Here is a 17,250-nt window from a genome sequence, read left to right on the forward strand (position 1 = left end):
ATTTCCCAAAATTCAGATGCAAAAGTTTCTCATTTTTAGAAAAGGAGTGCTATAGGCAAAAGCCATATAGAGTGAAGTAATAGGGGGTGAAGTAAAAGTGTTGTAGCATAAATAATAATACATGTTTGATTAAGCTTTCAACTGGACAATAAATCTCCAAATTATGAAAATATGTTTTTGCATATAGAAATGTAAGGGTCTAAAGGTTAAAAGAAAAAACAGTAAAAATTAACTATTGCATATTTTAAACATAAACAAAACAAATATAAGATTGTACTACCAATAATAAATGGTATTATTTATATGTCTTCACAAGCCATAAAATATTCTGGAACTGTGCTTTTTCTTAGGAATCAGACTCCAGTGTCAGGCAGTTCAAACTGGTTCGTTGGTTCAACCACAACATAATACAACCAGGCTCTTTCCTTCTGCTTTATCCTTGACCTGTAATGTGTGGCGTTCTCCTCATGTTGTTTATGCACCTCTACACACATCTTCCATATTCTGAATGGATAGAGTATATGGTGAAATAAAATAATCTTTTGTGTGACAGCTTGCCTAAGGCTCATCCTTGCAAAGAAGTAAGCCTTAAGTCTATATAGAGATGCAGGAAGGCTGAGAGACTTCCCAGTGTTCACAGATGAAAGAAAAGAAGATGACTGGTTTAAAACATTCCTTGAATAATTTCATGTTTGTCTTAATCTGGTAAAGCATTTATTTATTTAAAAGGAGTGTCATGTATGCTACATGTATAAATGTTTTGGAGAAAAGATATTGAAGCACAGATTGATTAAAGGATTTACCTTATGTTACTACTGGTTCACGGCAAAGTTTGGACTAGACACATATACTCGTATTCCATAGTATATTACAGAATGTTCTATAAAAAAAATCAAAAGAAAATGGGAGAAAATGACCCAAATAGGCTTCTATTAAAAAATGTTGTTTTTTTTTACAAAATAAAGGTGTTTATCACTGCAGTATTTATTAAAACTTTTTTGACAATCATGTAAAATGTATTCCCAGAATCTTTCCTAGAACTTTCTTGAGTGCCCCCGTAACGTCTTTGTTCCTCAGAGTATAGATAAGTGGTTGAGTATTGGAGTCACCACAGTGTAGAAGAGGGAAACAAACTTCCCCTGGTCCTTGGATCTACCCTTGGCCGGCTGCAGGTACATGAAGATGATGGTTCCGTAGAAGATGATGACTACCATCAGGTGAGAGGAGCAAGTCCCAAAACCTTTTTTTCTTCCAGTAGCTGATTTGATCCTCTGAACTTTATGGCTTTGGCAATGTAGCCATAAGAAACCAGGATGAAGGAGAAAGGCACTATAAGAAACAGGATACTAGCCAAAAAGAGCTCCGCCTCATTGAAAGTGGTGTCCACACAAGCCAACTTGATAAGCACAGGGACCTCACAGATAAAATGATCCACTTGGCGATGCCCACAAATGGGTAGCTGCAGGGTGAGAGTGGACTGTACCAGGATGGTGGTCACTCCGCTGAGCCACGCCAAAGATGCCAAGGACATGCAAAGACGGGGATGCACTGAGGCAGTATAGTGGAGGGGAGAGCAGACAGCGATGTAGCGATCATAGCACATCACAGCCAAAAGGATACATTCAGTAGATCCCAGGGCAAGAGAGACATAAAACTGAACCACACAGCCACCATAGATAATGGGTTTCATGGGATCCCACAAGTTTAGTAGGAGCTGGGGAATAACACTACTGGTAAAGCAGAGATCCAGGAAGGAGAGATGAGAAAGAAAAAAATATATTGGTGTATGAAGTTTGGGCTCCAGGCAAGATACCAGAATGATGGTGGTATTCCCCAAAACTGTTAGTAAGTACAAGATTATAATAACCACAAAGGGAACCTTTTGTACCTGAGGATAATCAGAAAACCCCAACAGAATGAAACCTGCTAGGTTGCTCTCATTGATACTCCTCACAATCCCCGTGTGCAAATTATGTCCCAGAAAGCTGAGTCATCACTGAGAAAGATGACATATTACAGAAGGTCAAACGTGTGAGTGTCACCTCCCCAAAAAGTACTCTATTTTAAATGTTTAGAAGCTATGTCCTCACATGCAGTGACTCAGATCTGCCTATTTTCCTATGGTATGCATTCTCAATAAATGCAATATACACCTTATTAATATCATAGCTGTTCACTGATGCTTTCCAAAGTAGAAAAGAGCACACATATTTTTTAAAAACATCATCAAGCTACAGTAATTAAAATAGTGTGGTACTGGTATAAAGGTAGGAATCAACATAGGAATCAATGGAGCAGAATAGAGTGCCCAGAGATAAATCCATTCATATACAGTCAACTGATCATCAACAAAAGTGTCAAGAACACTCAAAGAGGAAAGGACATTCTCTTCAATAAATGGAGTTGGGAAAACTGAATATCACATGCAAAAGAATGAAATTGAATACCCAGTTTACACCATACACATAAATCAACTCAAATGGATTAAAAACTTAAATGTAAAATCTGAAACTAAAATTCCTAGAAGAAAACATAGGGGAAAATCTCTATGACATTAATGTTGACAGTGATTTTTATGGATTCTAAAACCACAGGCAACAAAAGCAAAAATATAAGGAATGGGAGAAAATATTTGCAAACCAGATATCCAACAAGGGGTTACAATGTAAAATATATAAGGAATTAAAATAACTCAACATTTAAAATACCTGATAATCTGATAGAAAGTGGGCAAAGGAGTTGAATAGGTATTTCTCCAAATAAGACATACAAATTCCAATAGATATATGAAAAGGTATTCAACATCACTACTCATTAGGGAAATGCAAATAAAAACCACAATGAGACACCACTTCACACCTGTTAGAATGGCTGTTATCAAAAAACAAAATATAAGTGTTGGTAAGTCATGAGAAAATTAGAAGTTTTGTACAGCATTGGTAGGAATGTAAAATGGTGCAGACATTATGCAAAACAGAATCTGCATTGCTCAAAAAATTAAAAATATAAATATTGTATCATCTAAAACACTTCTGGGTATATATCCAAAAGAATTGAAATCAGAATATCAAAGAGATATCTTCATTCCTGTGTTCATTCCAGCATTATTCACAATAATTAACCTAAGTGTCCACCTATGGATGAATGAATAAAGAAGACAGGGTATATTATACAGCCTTAATTAATGGAAAATTATTAGAATATTAATGGGATATTATTCAGCCTTTAAAAAAGGAAATACATTTTGCAATGTCCAAAAAAATAGATGGACCTTGAGGGCATCATGCTAAGTAAAATAAGCCAGATACAGAAGGACAAATACTCCTCTTATATGAGGTATGTAAAATAGTCAAATTTATAGAAACAGAAAATAGAATGATGGCAGCCAGGGACTGGAAGGAGGGGAAATGGGAAGTTGTTGCTCAATGGTTAAAATTTATAGCTATCAAGATGAATACATTCTAGAGAGATGCTGTCCAACATATTGCCTATATTTTACAATACTGTATTGTACACTTAGAATTTATTGAAAGAGTAAATCGTGTTACGTATTCTTAACACACACACTCACACACACACACACACACAGCAAAAGGACACAGGAATCTTTTGGAGGTGATGGATAAGTGTATTTCTTTGATTGTGGTGATAGTATCATCATCATGGTAATGGTATATATCCATGTGCATGCATTTGTCCAGACTCATCAAATTGTATACAGTAAATAAATTGTGCAGGTTTTATATATCAATTATAGCTCAATCAAGCTGTAAAAGTAACTATCATTTGTTGTAGGAAATAAATTAAACTATCACTTACATCCAACCAAATTTAACTCTTTATAGCAATGTTTTTCTAGTTACAAAAAGAGGGAATCCCAGTTAATTCCAACTACAGAAAAAATTACACTGAAGTTTTAAGCAATTTTCAATAAAGGAGAAATAAAGCCATTTTTCATCACCCTCCAAAAAAGGGTGGAAATTAGTTACAAGTTTACAGTTTTAAATATATTAGATGTGATCGTCGTTAACTAAAAATCAATTCCTGAGAGCTTATGTGACTCAGTCAAAGGCACAAACATACTCAGCAAGTGTTTAAGGCAATACTTGAATCTTTCTTACAACCAACTCCATGCTTTTGTTAATTGTACATTCTTACCTGGCTTTCTTTTTCTCTCGCTTACTGTTTTGTTTGTTTGTTTGTTTGTTTGTTTTTAGCTTACTCCTTTATTCAGAGACGCAGAATCCTCCAGGATCCAAAATCAGATTTTAGGAAATGAGATGTTATCCTTATGATTTCAGATTTTTTTTCCTATAGTTATTTGCATTTTAGTCATCAGCTCAAAGCGTAGATGCAAAATGTGCTTCTTGTTTTAGAAGCAAGTAATTAAAAGGATATTTTATTTCCAATGAGGGCATTGTGTCTGATTTATGAAATTATTCTACTCAGAAAGCTACCAATTATGGCTTCTTATGAAAGGCCAGTTCTTCCTTTATCCCCATAGTTACCCAGGGAACTTCCTCAGTAAAAATAGTGCTTTACTGTTAGACACTTCCAAATCTTTGTTCTTAATTATACGGGAACCTTGATAAGGGATTGATTTTTTTTGTTTGACCAAGTTGTATACATACCTATTCACAATAGTTTGTGAGATTCACGAGGCCATGGGTTGTGCAGGATATGATTTTGCAGGCCCCTGCCCTTAGAGTGTTCAGCACACTGCAGCTTATCCAAAAGGATTCAGCAGTCCACCCATATCATGTCCATCATTTTAGACCTCTCTTATTTTCCCTAGAAAGACTAACACATCTCTAGTCAACTAGTAGATAGTAATCTGCTTACCAATTTTTCTTTAAATTAAAGCTGTCTCAAACACATGTGATTCTGCCATCTATTTGAACATGACTTGATTAAAAGCATAAATGTCAAAAGGGGGACTTGCAGCTCGATAACTAGGAGTCATGATCACATATGGCCCTCTCCTTGATTTTGATGACCTCTACCCCAATCTTGTAATTACAGAATGAAAATATCCTGCCATGTTTTCGGTATTATTTTCACCCCTTTTCCCCTTCTGCCCACTAGGAAGCTTCGTATATTTTGTGTCTATTACTAAAGCAAATACATGTTTATTACAAAAGCAAGTGTTTCTCTTTCAAATTCATATTTTCCAGTAAATACTATGCATTAACAATTATTAGCTCTCTCTTTGTCAGTGACCTGCAAAATGTTTCCCTGTCCCTTCATTGGTGAGTCCTCGAACCACTGCCCTTTTACTTGCCGAATGATGGTGAACAATAATTGCCAACGTTCACCTTCCCTTTCAGTCTGAACCCTGAAGCCGCTGGCTCCGAGAATCTGTGAGCGGGGAGCAGGGAGCAGGAGCAGTGCGGAGCTGCAGAAAGCCGCTAGTGCCACTCACAGACAACGCTGAGCGGGGCCCGTTTAGCAATAATTTCCTGAGCAAGCAAAACATCTTCGTTGCTCACTAGGACATCATACATTACTAAGTGTAAAAGTCTTGGAATAAGTTCTAAATAAACATTTTAAGATGTAAACATTGACAGTGAATGCAATATTTCCACAACTTCTCTCTTTAAAATTAATTTCTTGGACACAAAGAACAGAGAATACAATACCATTCTAAACAAAAATAGCCCTGAAACTATAGAATGTCTATGAGCATATATCACATATCCACTTATCAAGTGTCTGATATGTTGAAAATTAACAAAATCACATGAACAGACAGAGTGACACCCTCTTCTTTAAGCACCATTCTACACACACTGACTCATCTTGGAGAAACTAAATGTCAAATGTAGCAGGCCATGCAGAATAAAACACCACCTGTGGATGTAGTCCACACAGAAGACGGCTGCATAAGGGAGATGGGCTCGACTTATAAGCAAGTGGCAGGGCTGGATGACAAAGCAAGCTGGGCATGGTTCCAGTGCAGAGACGTCTTTCATAAGGGGTAAAGTGATTGGAAAGACTGTATCTGAGTGAACCTTTCAGATGTCCACTGTACCTTTCTACAAAGTGATTAAAGGATAGAACACAAACTGAGAAGTACTGACACTTAAGTCTTCAGCTCATGTTCTAAAAATCCAACTAAAACAGCACCCAGGGAAAGAGAAGCAAAAGTGATCCTGTATATTTGGGGACAGACAAGCCTAGATCATTGTCTGCCTCCAAAGATGACAGATATGTAAGAAATATAAAACAGTGGGTCACAATGTGATATGTAGATGATGTTTAACAGAATTGTACACTTGAAACCTATGTAATTTTACTAACCATTGTCACTCCAATAAATTTAATTTTAAAAAACAACAACAGTGGTTCTAGGTTTCACACATTTAAAAATCCATAATAAAAAAGAAGACCAAAGAACAATTTTAAAGAGGGAAAGGAAAAGTCTTTAAGAAACAAAAATTAGGTGAGGAACATACACTGGAAGGAGAATTTCTCCAGGAAACAGTGTAGATATTTGGAAAGGTAAATGTATTTCTTCACACAGTCAAAATATTTAAGACAACCTGGAGCTACAAAAACAAATGATTTAAAACAACAGTAGATTTTAAAAGGAGACTGTTTGAACTATGTAAAAATAATTAATGAAATATATAATGGTTACATCCTAAATTATATTTAGGAAGTGAAAAAAAAGCTGAATAAAAATATGTTTGAGTAACTTGCACAGAATGCAATGGAAATAAAAAAGAAAGAGTTATTAAGAAAGATGACGTGAAAAAGTCAAAAAACGTAATATATTCTTAAGTTCTCACAGTCAGTAAGTTTTCTTGACACCAAAAGCTCACAGTTTTACACTATGAAAACTAACATCCAAGCAAATGAAATAATTCTTAGTTTCTTTATTACTGTATATTACAAAATCCATAATGAAGACATACCACTATTAAATTTTCAGGCACCAAGTAACATAAAATAAACACATATAAACCAAACATGTTAGTGATATAATGTTTGGTCATTGATCAGGTATTAAGCTTTAATAAAAACTTTTATTATGTATAGAATAAAAATTTTGCTTGTTATGTTCTCTAACTCATTGCTGTAAAACTGAAGTCAATAATAGAAAGTTAGGTGAAAGAGGATGCCAAAATTTGAATTGGAGATTATTAAATGTATCATTTTAAAAAATATAAATATTAAAATTTAATGATATCCACAGTTTTAACACTCTTTATAAACAAGATAAAATAAGAAAAAATTAAAGTAAATAAGTCAGAAAAACACCAGAAAATAAAACTTGTAAACACAAAAGTAACATTTTAAATAACGAAATAAACAAAGTAATCACGAATATTAATGAAACATCCTTTTAAAAGCATAGAGAAAAACATAATAGTATATTAAAGACACTAATGCAAAATTAACAAAAGGATAATTTTTGGTAATATTTCAGAAACATCTCAGAGGTTACTGCACCAAAAAAAGTTCCATACAAAATATCTAATTAAGAAGTTATATTGCAAATAATTTGTATTCTTTATTACAAAATGTGAAACATCTATACTATAATTTCATTTATTATTATTATTATTATTATTATTATTATTATTCTGGTTCGAACATCTGGCCTTCTTATCAATGCCAGTGTAAAAATTTTCCCAAGCATGTGAAAAAAAAATTAAACAGAGACACTTTAAACTGGAGTGGAGCTGCCATCCCAGAGGAACTGCTTTGAGACATTAAAACCGGGCAAATAACCTTTACACTGGGCCTAAAGCAACATTATGTCTTAAAGAACTGTTTGCAAAGATAACAGGAAAGCAGTTATTCTGACTGGTGAACTGAAAAGTTTGATTATTTAGAATTAGCCTCACTGTGTTGTTATTCGCACCAATAGAAATGCCTTCCTTCTATTGATGTAATTGTTCCCCTTCCCTTTCTCATAAAACCCTTCGCTTTTGCTTCCTTACAGGAAAAAAAAAAAAAAATTTCCCAAGCTATTCTTTTTATTATTATTATTAAAGTTTATTGGGGTGACAATTGTTAGTAAAGTTACATAAGTTTCAGGTGTACGATTCTGTATTACATCATCTATATATCACATATTTTTAATTAAGGTAGAAAATATTTGTAAATAAAGATATTTCCTTAAATATACAGAGGCATCATGGAAAGAATCAGTTTGTCTAATTGGGACCGAATGAATCAAACTAATAATTTCCCCTTCCACTAATACTGAGAAGACTCTTCTAAAGTCCCCCAAATGCAGACTATGCCCTCTGCACTTCTGTTTCTTCTTGCTATGTAGCCTACTCTTCCTCAGGCGCCCCCCCCACACACACACAGGGGCATGGGCCTTAAGCACCGTGTGAAGCTGACTGTTGGATTGGGAAGCTGAAAAGACCTCCTAACATGGGCACTTTTGGTTCCTTTGTCCAGTACCGAACCACAAGGACCTAGGACATCCCATGGGATAGAGCTCTCTAAGCCCTTGAAGACCACATTCCCTGAGTCCCTATTGCCACCTACCCCCTTTAAAGACCACTGATTATTTGTGCCACGCTCAGGAAACAAGATGCTCATAATCAATGTTGCTTTGGGGGTCGTCTCCAACCCACGTACTTCAAAGTGTAGAAAACTTCTGGGTTTTTTTATGTAACTCAGTGTCTGGCCTGACTACAACAGAAACATCGAGAAAGCACTTCACATCTCCTCATGACCCACCTGGAGTCTGTCCATCCCTTGAGAACTGATTCAGATCCTACCTGTCCATGAGACTCCAGCTGCATTGTCACTACCTGAGTGTGTTCCCCTCGGTTGACCCCATCACAAGTGTTACGTGGATCAACACATTTTGTGAACTCCCATATTGTGCCAACTTCTCTAACACTAATTTTTTGTTACTTTGGAAATATTCTAGTATCCGTTATTTCACTGTTTGATTGCAGATTGTGAGTTGAAAATGCTGTCATAATGCTTAACCCATGAATTAGGATTCTCCTCAAAATACTTCACAGAACACAAATGTTGCCATGAACCATTCAACCTTCTGTTCTATTCTGGTAGCTCTTTTTCACTGCTAAAACCCATAAACATAGCTTATTTTTAAACATGCTAAAAACAACTTCCTCATCCAAATAGAATGGAAATAACTCCAGGCCAAAACCACAAATATTGTCAGCTAACTAGTTGTGCCTTTTAAAAACAACAAAAGTTCCACTCAAAAACAGTTTTTAAAACTGAGTTCAAATGTTCTTTCTCTTTTTATTAAATTTATTGGGGTGACATTGGTTAGTAAAATTGCATAGGTTTCAAGTGTATAATTCTATAATACATCATCTATATATTGCATTGTGTGTTCACGACCCAAAGTCAATTCTCCTTCCATCACTATATATGAAATAGAATGAGATTATGCTTCCCCCACAAGGGGGAAGCATGCTGATGTGAAAGACAAGAATTTTAATTGTCTGTGGGGTCAAACATAGCCCCAGAGCAGGTCAGAAGACTGAGGCTACAATTAAATAAAGGGGCAAAGAAGATGGTAAGTGGAGATATGGGCTATAGGTTATGTTAATGTCCTTTTAGAACTGAAATTCTGGGAATTTATTTATAGTCATGAGTAAGATCGATTGGTTGAGCAGATATTGTATATCCTGACTTAGTTCCCTTTTTAACTCAATGATATTATCTCTAGTCCCTGGCAAGAGGTTTCAGAAATGTGCATCACATACAAAAAATATCTGGGTTGGAAGATAGGTTGTGTGTTGTTTTTTTTTTTAAATCATTTTGAAGAACTTTACTTTCTGTAAAGTTCAGGAATGATCAATTTAAACCCATTCTTTGCTGCAGAGATGATATTGGGCATAAAAAAAAAACAGAAATCATGATTTTAAAATGTTCAGAAATATCAAGGACAACATGAAAGCACTAATTAGAAATCTACAGACTTCACAATTCTGAGTGCTTTAATTTCATAGTTTGCTCTATGTGCAATAAAACAGACAACATGACCATAATGACTGCATCTGGTCTTCTGCCAACATACCTATTTCAGGCCAAGAACATGCATTCTGACCTTGGGGTTATGTCCTCGTCCACGGTAACTCCTGCTGCCTGTGTTGTAAGAGGAAATAGCTGGGTGTCCCTGGGCTAAGGTCCCAGAGCCATGGGAGCTCTTCAAGGAAGGACAATCTGGAACCCAAATGTGAGGTTCCTAGAAAAGGAAGCATCAGGTTCCAGCAGATACTGTCACTGACCGCCACCTGACCTGGAGTCAATGTGCCTGGAAGGAGGATAGCTAGACTTCTCCCCACCTGGAAGAGTGTGGTGCACAAGTGAAGTCTAAACCTCAGCTATGAGTGAGAAGTATCACAATGGCTAGGAAGTTACTTCTGTAGGGGGCTGGATCTCTCTGCAAAGGCTCAAGAAGATGTTGCTTCTGGTCCATGCCATCTGTGGTACAACATGGAAATGTACATTCCAAATAATAGAAAAAATTAATTGTTTCTGAAGCTAGGTGTTGGGGCTGGCTTGGAAATGTCTCAGAAGAAAGCAAGCTATCTCCACTGACTACATTTCTAATTAACTTGCAGGTGAGAAACCCCAGTGACTTACTTCCTGGATAGAAAATGGTTTATGCTAGGGAAGGAAAAAAACTTGCTTTGCTGATATGACATCATCACATCCTCAGAAGGATAATAGAATTATAGTCTTTCCTCCATGGAAAATGTGTAGCTCGTTAAAACACCCATAACAGAGGGTCCTGGGTGTAGCCATGAAAAAATGCCCTGCTGTCACAGTTTCTTCTTATCACTTAAGGACACGTGTAGTAACATATCAAAAACTTACCTTGACTCTTTCCAAAGCATTTGCCGAATAAATTCATCCTGATTACCCCAGTATAGCACCTGCATGAAGCAATAGAAAAGTACTCTCACTCAGTAATTACAAAAAATTCAGAGGAATTACAATAATTCAGAGAAACAACTTCATGAGTCAACCCCTTGAATAATTGGTCTATGACATCGCAGTGGCTATGGATTGAGCTCCAGCTGGACAGCAAATGTCAGCCATTATTGCACTGCACTGTTCTCACTATACTAACATGCTCCTTTATGTTCCTAAGCAGACAAATAAAAAATTCTGTTCTATTCCTCTTTTCTACTCTAATCATACTTTAATTGTCCTAAAGAAGTAAAAATTAACAGTTGCTTTATTGTTACTCAAAATAGGAGAGTCCTCATTTTCCCTTAATTATCTAAGTCTCCAGTCATGCTTACCAACAATGTCCAAAACTAGTAAGTTTATTTTCTTTTCCATATAGTTTCTAGGTCATTATGCCCCACTTTACTTGGAGTTCAGAGACATTTGTGTCCTCTTCAGCACAGGGGAGAACATTTTATTTCCAACCACATCCTGCTATATTTGTGTATATATCCTCTGATTCTTTTAGTAAGAATCAGACTAGACTAGATGTCACATAGACTAGATTCTACCACTTGAACATGATTTAGCTTCTGTTATACACTGTCAGCACCTTCACAAGCTATTCACGGATTATTTTCTTCCTTATACATATATGAACACATTTGTAAACACATTTGTGTTCAATTTAGCAAATAACTATAATCTACCTTCTTCAAGGTGAGATGTCACTGCTCATATAATATTTTAAAGGAACCATTATTAATTTAATACAGATATCTAACTAAAATAAAACCAGATAGCCATTAATCTTGTCACTTGATTGAGATAAATTCAGTTTTACAATTTGCTGAAAGTGTTTGTTTCCCCTAACATTGACTTCTATTGTTTAATAATAGATAACATCACATAATGAAAATCTACCAATTCATAGAGCTAGACCATTAGCATATAAACACTATAAAGGCTGTTTTGTTCACATCTCCATCCTCAAAGCCTCAGTAATTGTCAAATAAACAAATCCAATTCTTAAAAAAGATAAGACAAACATAAAACTCACATGTACCTCCTAATGTATGAAAAGATAACAGGTATACTGGAATAAGTGATTGATTTATTACATAAATATCTTCTGTCTAGTAAGGAGGTGTTATTTGCACATGACAAGTGGTAGAATTTTTAAAATGGAAATAAGAAAGTAGACTGGAGAGATAATTAAAGAGTAAAATCTACAGGATTGTGTAAAGTTTACATACAGCAGGTGAGAGAGAGGACAGGAGTTACGATGATGTATGTTCCATTTTGTGATATTAAGATTACCAAGAAAGATTTTCAGTTAAGATGACAGAGTAGGTAAATGCAGTGCTCACCTCCTCTCAGGACCACATCAATTACTACTAAACCACAGAATAATCATTATTGAGAATTACCTGAAGTCTAGCTGAACTGAAGCCCTACAACTGAGGACATACAGAAGAAGACATACACCTCGAGACTGGTAGGAGGGGCAGAGATACAGAATAGGCTGGTACCACACCCATGTGTGACCATTAAAAATCAGGAGGGACATCTTGGCTGTGGAAGTACCCCCTGAGGAGCAAGGGGTCCCAGCCCCAAACCAGCCCAGGGTTCCAGTGCTTGGGAGAGAAGTCCCCACAATTTCTGGCTGTGAAAACCAGCAGAGATTGGGGCTGAGTGAGATTGCGACTGCTGGAGTCCCAGGCACTCCTGTCATACATGGACTTGCTCACTGATGGACTCACTCACTCTGATCTCCAGCACTAGGGAAGCAGCTCAATAGGCCCCAGGGACATACAGGGAGGAACTGAATTATCTAGCTTCAGGGTGAGGGCTGGAGGGCAGCTTTCTCTGGGATGGAGGAGCTGACAGAAGTCATTGTTTCTTTGCTGAGCCTTTCTCCTCCATATCTGAGTCTCCAGCAAACTGGCTATCACCTTTCATCTTCCCCACCCTAGTGATTCCCTGAGACCACACACCACCCAACTTTTGGGCACACCCAAGCCATTTCCAGTGGCTTTTCTGTATAAATGGTCTCTCTTGGCTCACGCTGTGGACTTGCCTAAAATCTTTCAAAGGTTCACAAAACCCAGACAAGCATCATCTGGCTTCTCATGTCCTATACAACTTGCTGAGCAGCCCTAAGCCCAACACTACTGACAGCCAGCTTTGGTTTGTGAGTTGGCCTCTCAAGGCACCTCCAAGTACAGCACAAGTGATGGCTATCTCTGGATTGCTTTGTGGCTCATGCCAGGTGGCCCTGGGCAGAGCACAGACTGTAGCTGAACTTGACCTGCAAAAGAACCCCTTCCAGGAGGCCCTAGGGCTGGCAGGCCCAGTGGCCAGCTTCAGACTGGGTGGGAGCATCACCCTGCCACCTCCAAAAATGACACACTCAAAAGGCAGACTGGGCAGGCACCAGAGCCCCACTAAAGTGAATCCTGCTCTGTAGGGTCAGCCCCTGCACAACAGCTCCTCTACTGTAGTCAAGGCCAGTCCTCACCACCAATCTGCCTGAGGGTCAATCGCCCCTACTGATGTGCAAACATCAATCAAGTCTCAATTACAGCAAGATGGTACACACAACTCACACAAGGGACACACCTGGAGCACCCGGCTCTGGGGACCGGGGAGACTGCAACACTGGGTCCCACAGGATACCTACTACATAAGACCACTTTACTAACACTGGGAGGCATAGCAGCCCTACATAGAAACAAACACAGGGAAGCAGCCAAAATAGGGAGACAAAGAAACACATCCCAAATGAAAGAACAGAACAAAGCTCCACAAAAAGAACTAAACAAAATGGAGACAAGAAATCTTCCAGATGCAGAGTTCTAAACATAAGGATGCTCAATGATCTCAGGGAGAACTTCAAAAATAAGATAGGAAATGTAAAAATGGAGATAGAAAACATTAAAAAGAGCCAGTCAGAAATAAGGAATACAATAATGGAAATGAAGTATACATTACAGGGAATCAACAGTAGATTAAATGAAGCAGAGGATCAAATCAATGATTTAGAAGATAAGGTAGCTGAAAACACCCAATGGAAACAGAAAAAAAAGAACTCAAAAAATTGAGGAGAACTTAAGAGTCCTCTGGGACAACATCAAGCATACCAATATTTGCATCATAGGGGCACAAGAAGGAGAGAGAGCAATGAATTGAAAACCTATTTGAAGAAATAAAAACAGAAATCTTCCTTAACCTGACAAAGAAAATATATACACAAGCCCAAAAAGTACAGAGTCCCAAACAAATTGAACCCAAAGAGGCCAACACCAAGACATATCATGATTAAAATGCCAAAGGTTAAAGACAAAGAGAGAATCTTAAAAACAGCAAGAGAAAAGCAGTTAGTTACCTACAAGGGAGCCCCCATAAGACTATCAGATGATTTCTCAACAGAAACTTCACAGGCCAGAAGGGATTGGCAGGAAACATTTACAGTGATGAAAAGAAAGGACTTACAACCAAGATTACTCTACCCAGCAAAGCTAACATTTAGAATTGAAGGACAGATAAAGCATTTTCCAGACAAGAAGCATAGGAGTTCATCACCACGAAACCAGTATTACAAAGAATCTTAGAGGGACTTCTTTAAAACAAAAAAATTAAAACTATGAATAATAAAATGGCAATAATTACTTACCTGTCAACACTTCCAATGTAAATGGATTAAATGCTCCAATCAAAAGATACTGGGGTGTTGCTGAATGGATAAGAAAACAAAACCCTTACATATGCTGCTTACAAGAGACTCACTTCAGATCAAAAGACACACAGAGACTGAAAGTAAAGGGAGGACAAAAAGATATTTCATAAAAGTGGAAATAAGCAAACAAACAAAAAGCTGGGGTAACGATACTTACACCAGACAAAACAGACTTTAAAACAAAGACTATAACAAGAAACAAAATAAGACCTAGTAATCCCACTTCTGGATATTTATCCAAAGAAACCTAAAATGGTAATTTGAGGGGCTGTACTCATCTATATGTTCATTGCAGCATTATTTACAATGACCAAGATGTGGAGGCAGCTTGGGTGTCCCTGAATGGATGAATGGATAAAGAAAAGCTGGCACATATATACAATAGAATATTACTCAGCAGAAAAAAAAATAATAAATCTTGCCATCTGCGATAACATCACTGGACCTAGAGGGTATTGTGTTGAGTGTAATAAGTCAGACAGTGAAAGACAAATGGGATATGATTTCACTTATAAGTAAAATCTAAAGAACAAAATAAAACAGATAAACAAAACAGAAACAAACTCAAAGATACAGAGAACTATTTGATGGTTGCCAGATTGGAGAGGGGTTGGGAATGGGTGAAAAAAGTGAAAGGATTATGAAGTACAAATTGGTTGTTACACAGTAGTCATGGGGATGTAGGTTATAGCATAAGGACTATAGGCAATAATATTGTAATATCTATGTATGGTGTCAGATGGGTACTAGATCTATCAGGGTAATAGATGGGAGAGTGTTGGGGACATGGTAAAAAATTGAAGGGATTAAGAAGTACAGATTGATAGTTACAAAATAGTCTTGGGGATGTAAAGTAAAGCACAGGGAATATAATCAATAATATGGTAATAACTATCTATAGTGCCAGGTGGGTACTAGTCAGGGGGATCACTTCTTAAATTATATAAATGTCTAACCACTATGCTATACACCTGAAATTAATATAAAATAATATTGAATGACAAAAAAAATTGTTATGTTCAGTGAAGGAAATAATGGGGGAAATATAGAAATTGAATAAAATTGAATAAGAGAATTTTAAAAAATCTTAATAAGAAAATGAACACCTGATTAAAAAGTGGTCTAAAGACCTTAACAGGCATCTCATCAACAAAGATATACCGCATATGCAAAGATGTTCCACATCACATATCCATTAGGGAAATGTAAATTAAAACAATGATAAACCACTACACATGTAATAGAATGGCCAAAATCCAGAACACCATCAACATCAAATGCTGGTGAGGATGTGGGGCAGTGGGAGCTCTCATCCATTGCTGGTGGGAATGCAAAATGGTGCAGCCACTTTGGAAGACACTTACAAAACTAAACCTACTGTTACCATAAGATCTAGAAATTGTACTCCTTGGCATTTGCACAAATGAGTCGAAAACTTATATCTACAGAAAAACCTATACATGGATGTTTATAGCAGCTTTATTCTTAATTGCCAAAACTTGGAAGCAACCAAGATGTCCTTCGGTAGGTGAGTGTATAAACTGTGGAGCTTCGAGACAATGGAATATTATTCAGCACTAAAAAGAAATGAGCTATCAAGCCACGAAAAGACATGAGAAAATTTAAATGCACATGACTAAGTGAAAGAAGACAATTTGAAAAGTCTCCATATTGTACAATTCCAATTTTCTGACATTCTGGGAAATTTAAAACTATAGTGTCTGTGATTGCCAGTGGTTGGGAGAACTGAGGATGAATGGGAGGGACACAAAGGATTTTTAAGGGAGTGTAACAGTATAATAATGGTGGATACATACCAGTATATATTTTCCCAAAACCATAGAATGTACAACACCAGGAATGATCCCTAATGTAAACTGTGAACCTTGGGTGACAATGATATGTCAATAAGGGTTCATCAATTGTAACAAATGTACCACTCTGGTGGGGGAAATTGATAATGGTTACACATGTATGGAGGCAGGGAGTTCTGCGAAATCTCTGTACCTGCCTCTCAATTTTGTTGTCAATCTAAAACTTGCCCCAAAAAGTCTATTAAAAATTTATATGAGTTCATTCAAATATGGGTAGCAATACCTATAAATTACACACCATATTATCTGAGTAGAAACTGTGGTGTCATGCAAACAGCAATATGCCTTTGCTTGAAACACTACCAAACTTCCACTTATTTTAAACGGTACATTTATTTAGTGTGTTTCAGTGTGGGAAATGCCACTATATCATAAAAGGACTTGTTTTCTGAAAAGTCTTATAAGTTTTCAAAAGCCCGTATGACATTTTATGGTCTTACCACCTGCATGCTACCATCCCTTTCCTGAGCAGCATCATTTCCCATTGCTTCTTACGTCAGACTCCTAATTTGTTTCTCTGCTTTCAACTTTGTGCCCTAGAATCTATTCCTAACAAAATAACCAAAGATATCTTTTAAAAACAAGTTAGAAAAGTTTTCAGAATTATCCAATGGCCCTCCATCTCATTCAGAAGAAAAGCCCAGATCCTTGCAATGGTCTCAGTATCCTGCACAACCTAGACCCCTTTTCTCCACATTTTTGCCAACATTTGTTGTTAGTTAATTTATTGAT

At 36.8% G+C, this 17,250-nt stretch overlaps 1 protein-coding gene across 1 annotated transcript; it reads right to left on the reverse strand.

Annotated features, from left to right (window-relative positions):
- Positions 1–1,005: 1,005 nt before the first annotated feature.
- LOC117017011 (olfactory receptor 2G2-like) lies at positions 1,006–17,003 on the reverse strand. Its single transcript, XM_033096908.1, is given in 5 exon segments — positions 1,006–1,094; positions 1,097–1,274; positions 1,277–1,985; positions 10,831–10,889; positions 16,959–17,003. Coding segments are annotated over 5 exon segments (1,080 nt in total).
- Positions 17,004–17,250: the final 247 nt, after the last annotated feature.

Source organism: Rhinolophus ferrumequinum, chromosome 24 (assembly GCF_004115265.2).
Source record: "Rhinolophus ferrumequinum isolate MPI-CBG mRhiFer1 chromosome 24, mRhiFer1_v1.p, whole genome shotgun sequence".
NCBI classification, from domain to species: Eukaryota; Metazoa; Chordata; class Mammalia; order Chiroptera; family Rhinolophidae; genus Rhinolophus; species Rhinolophus ferrumequinum.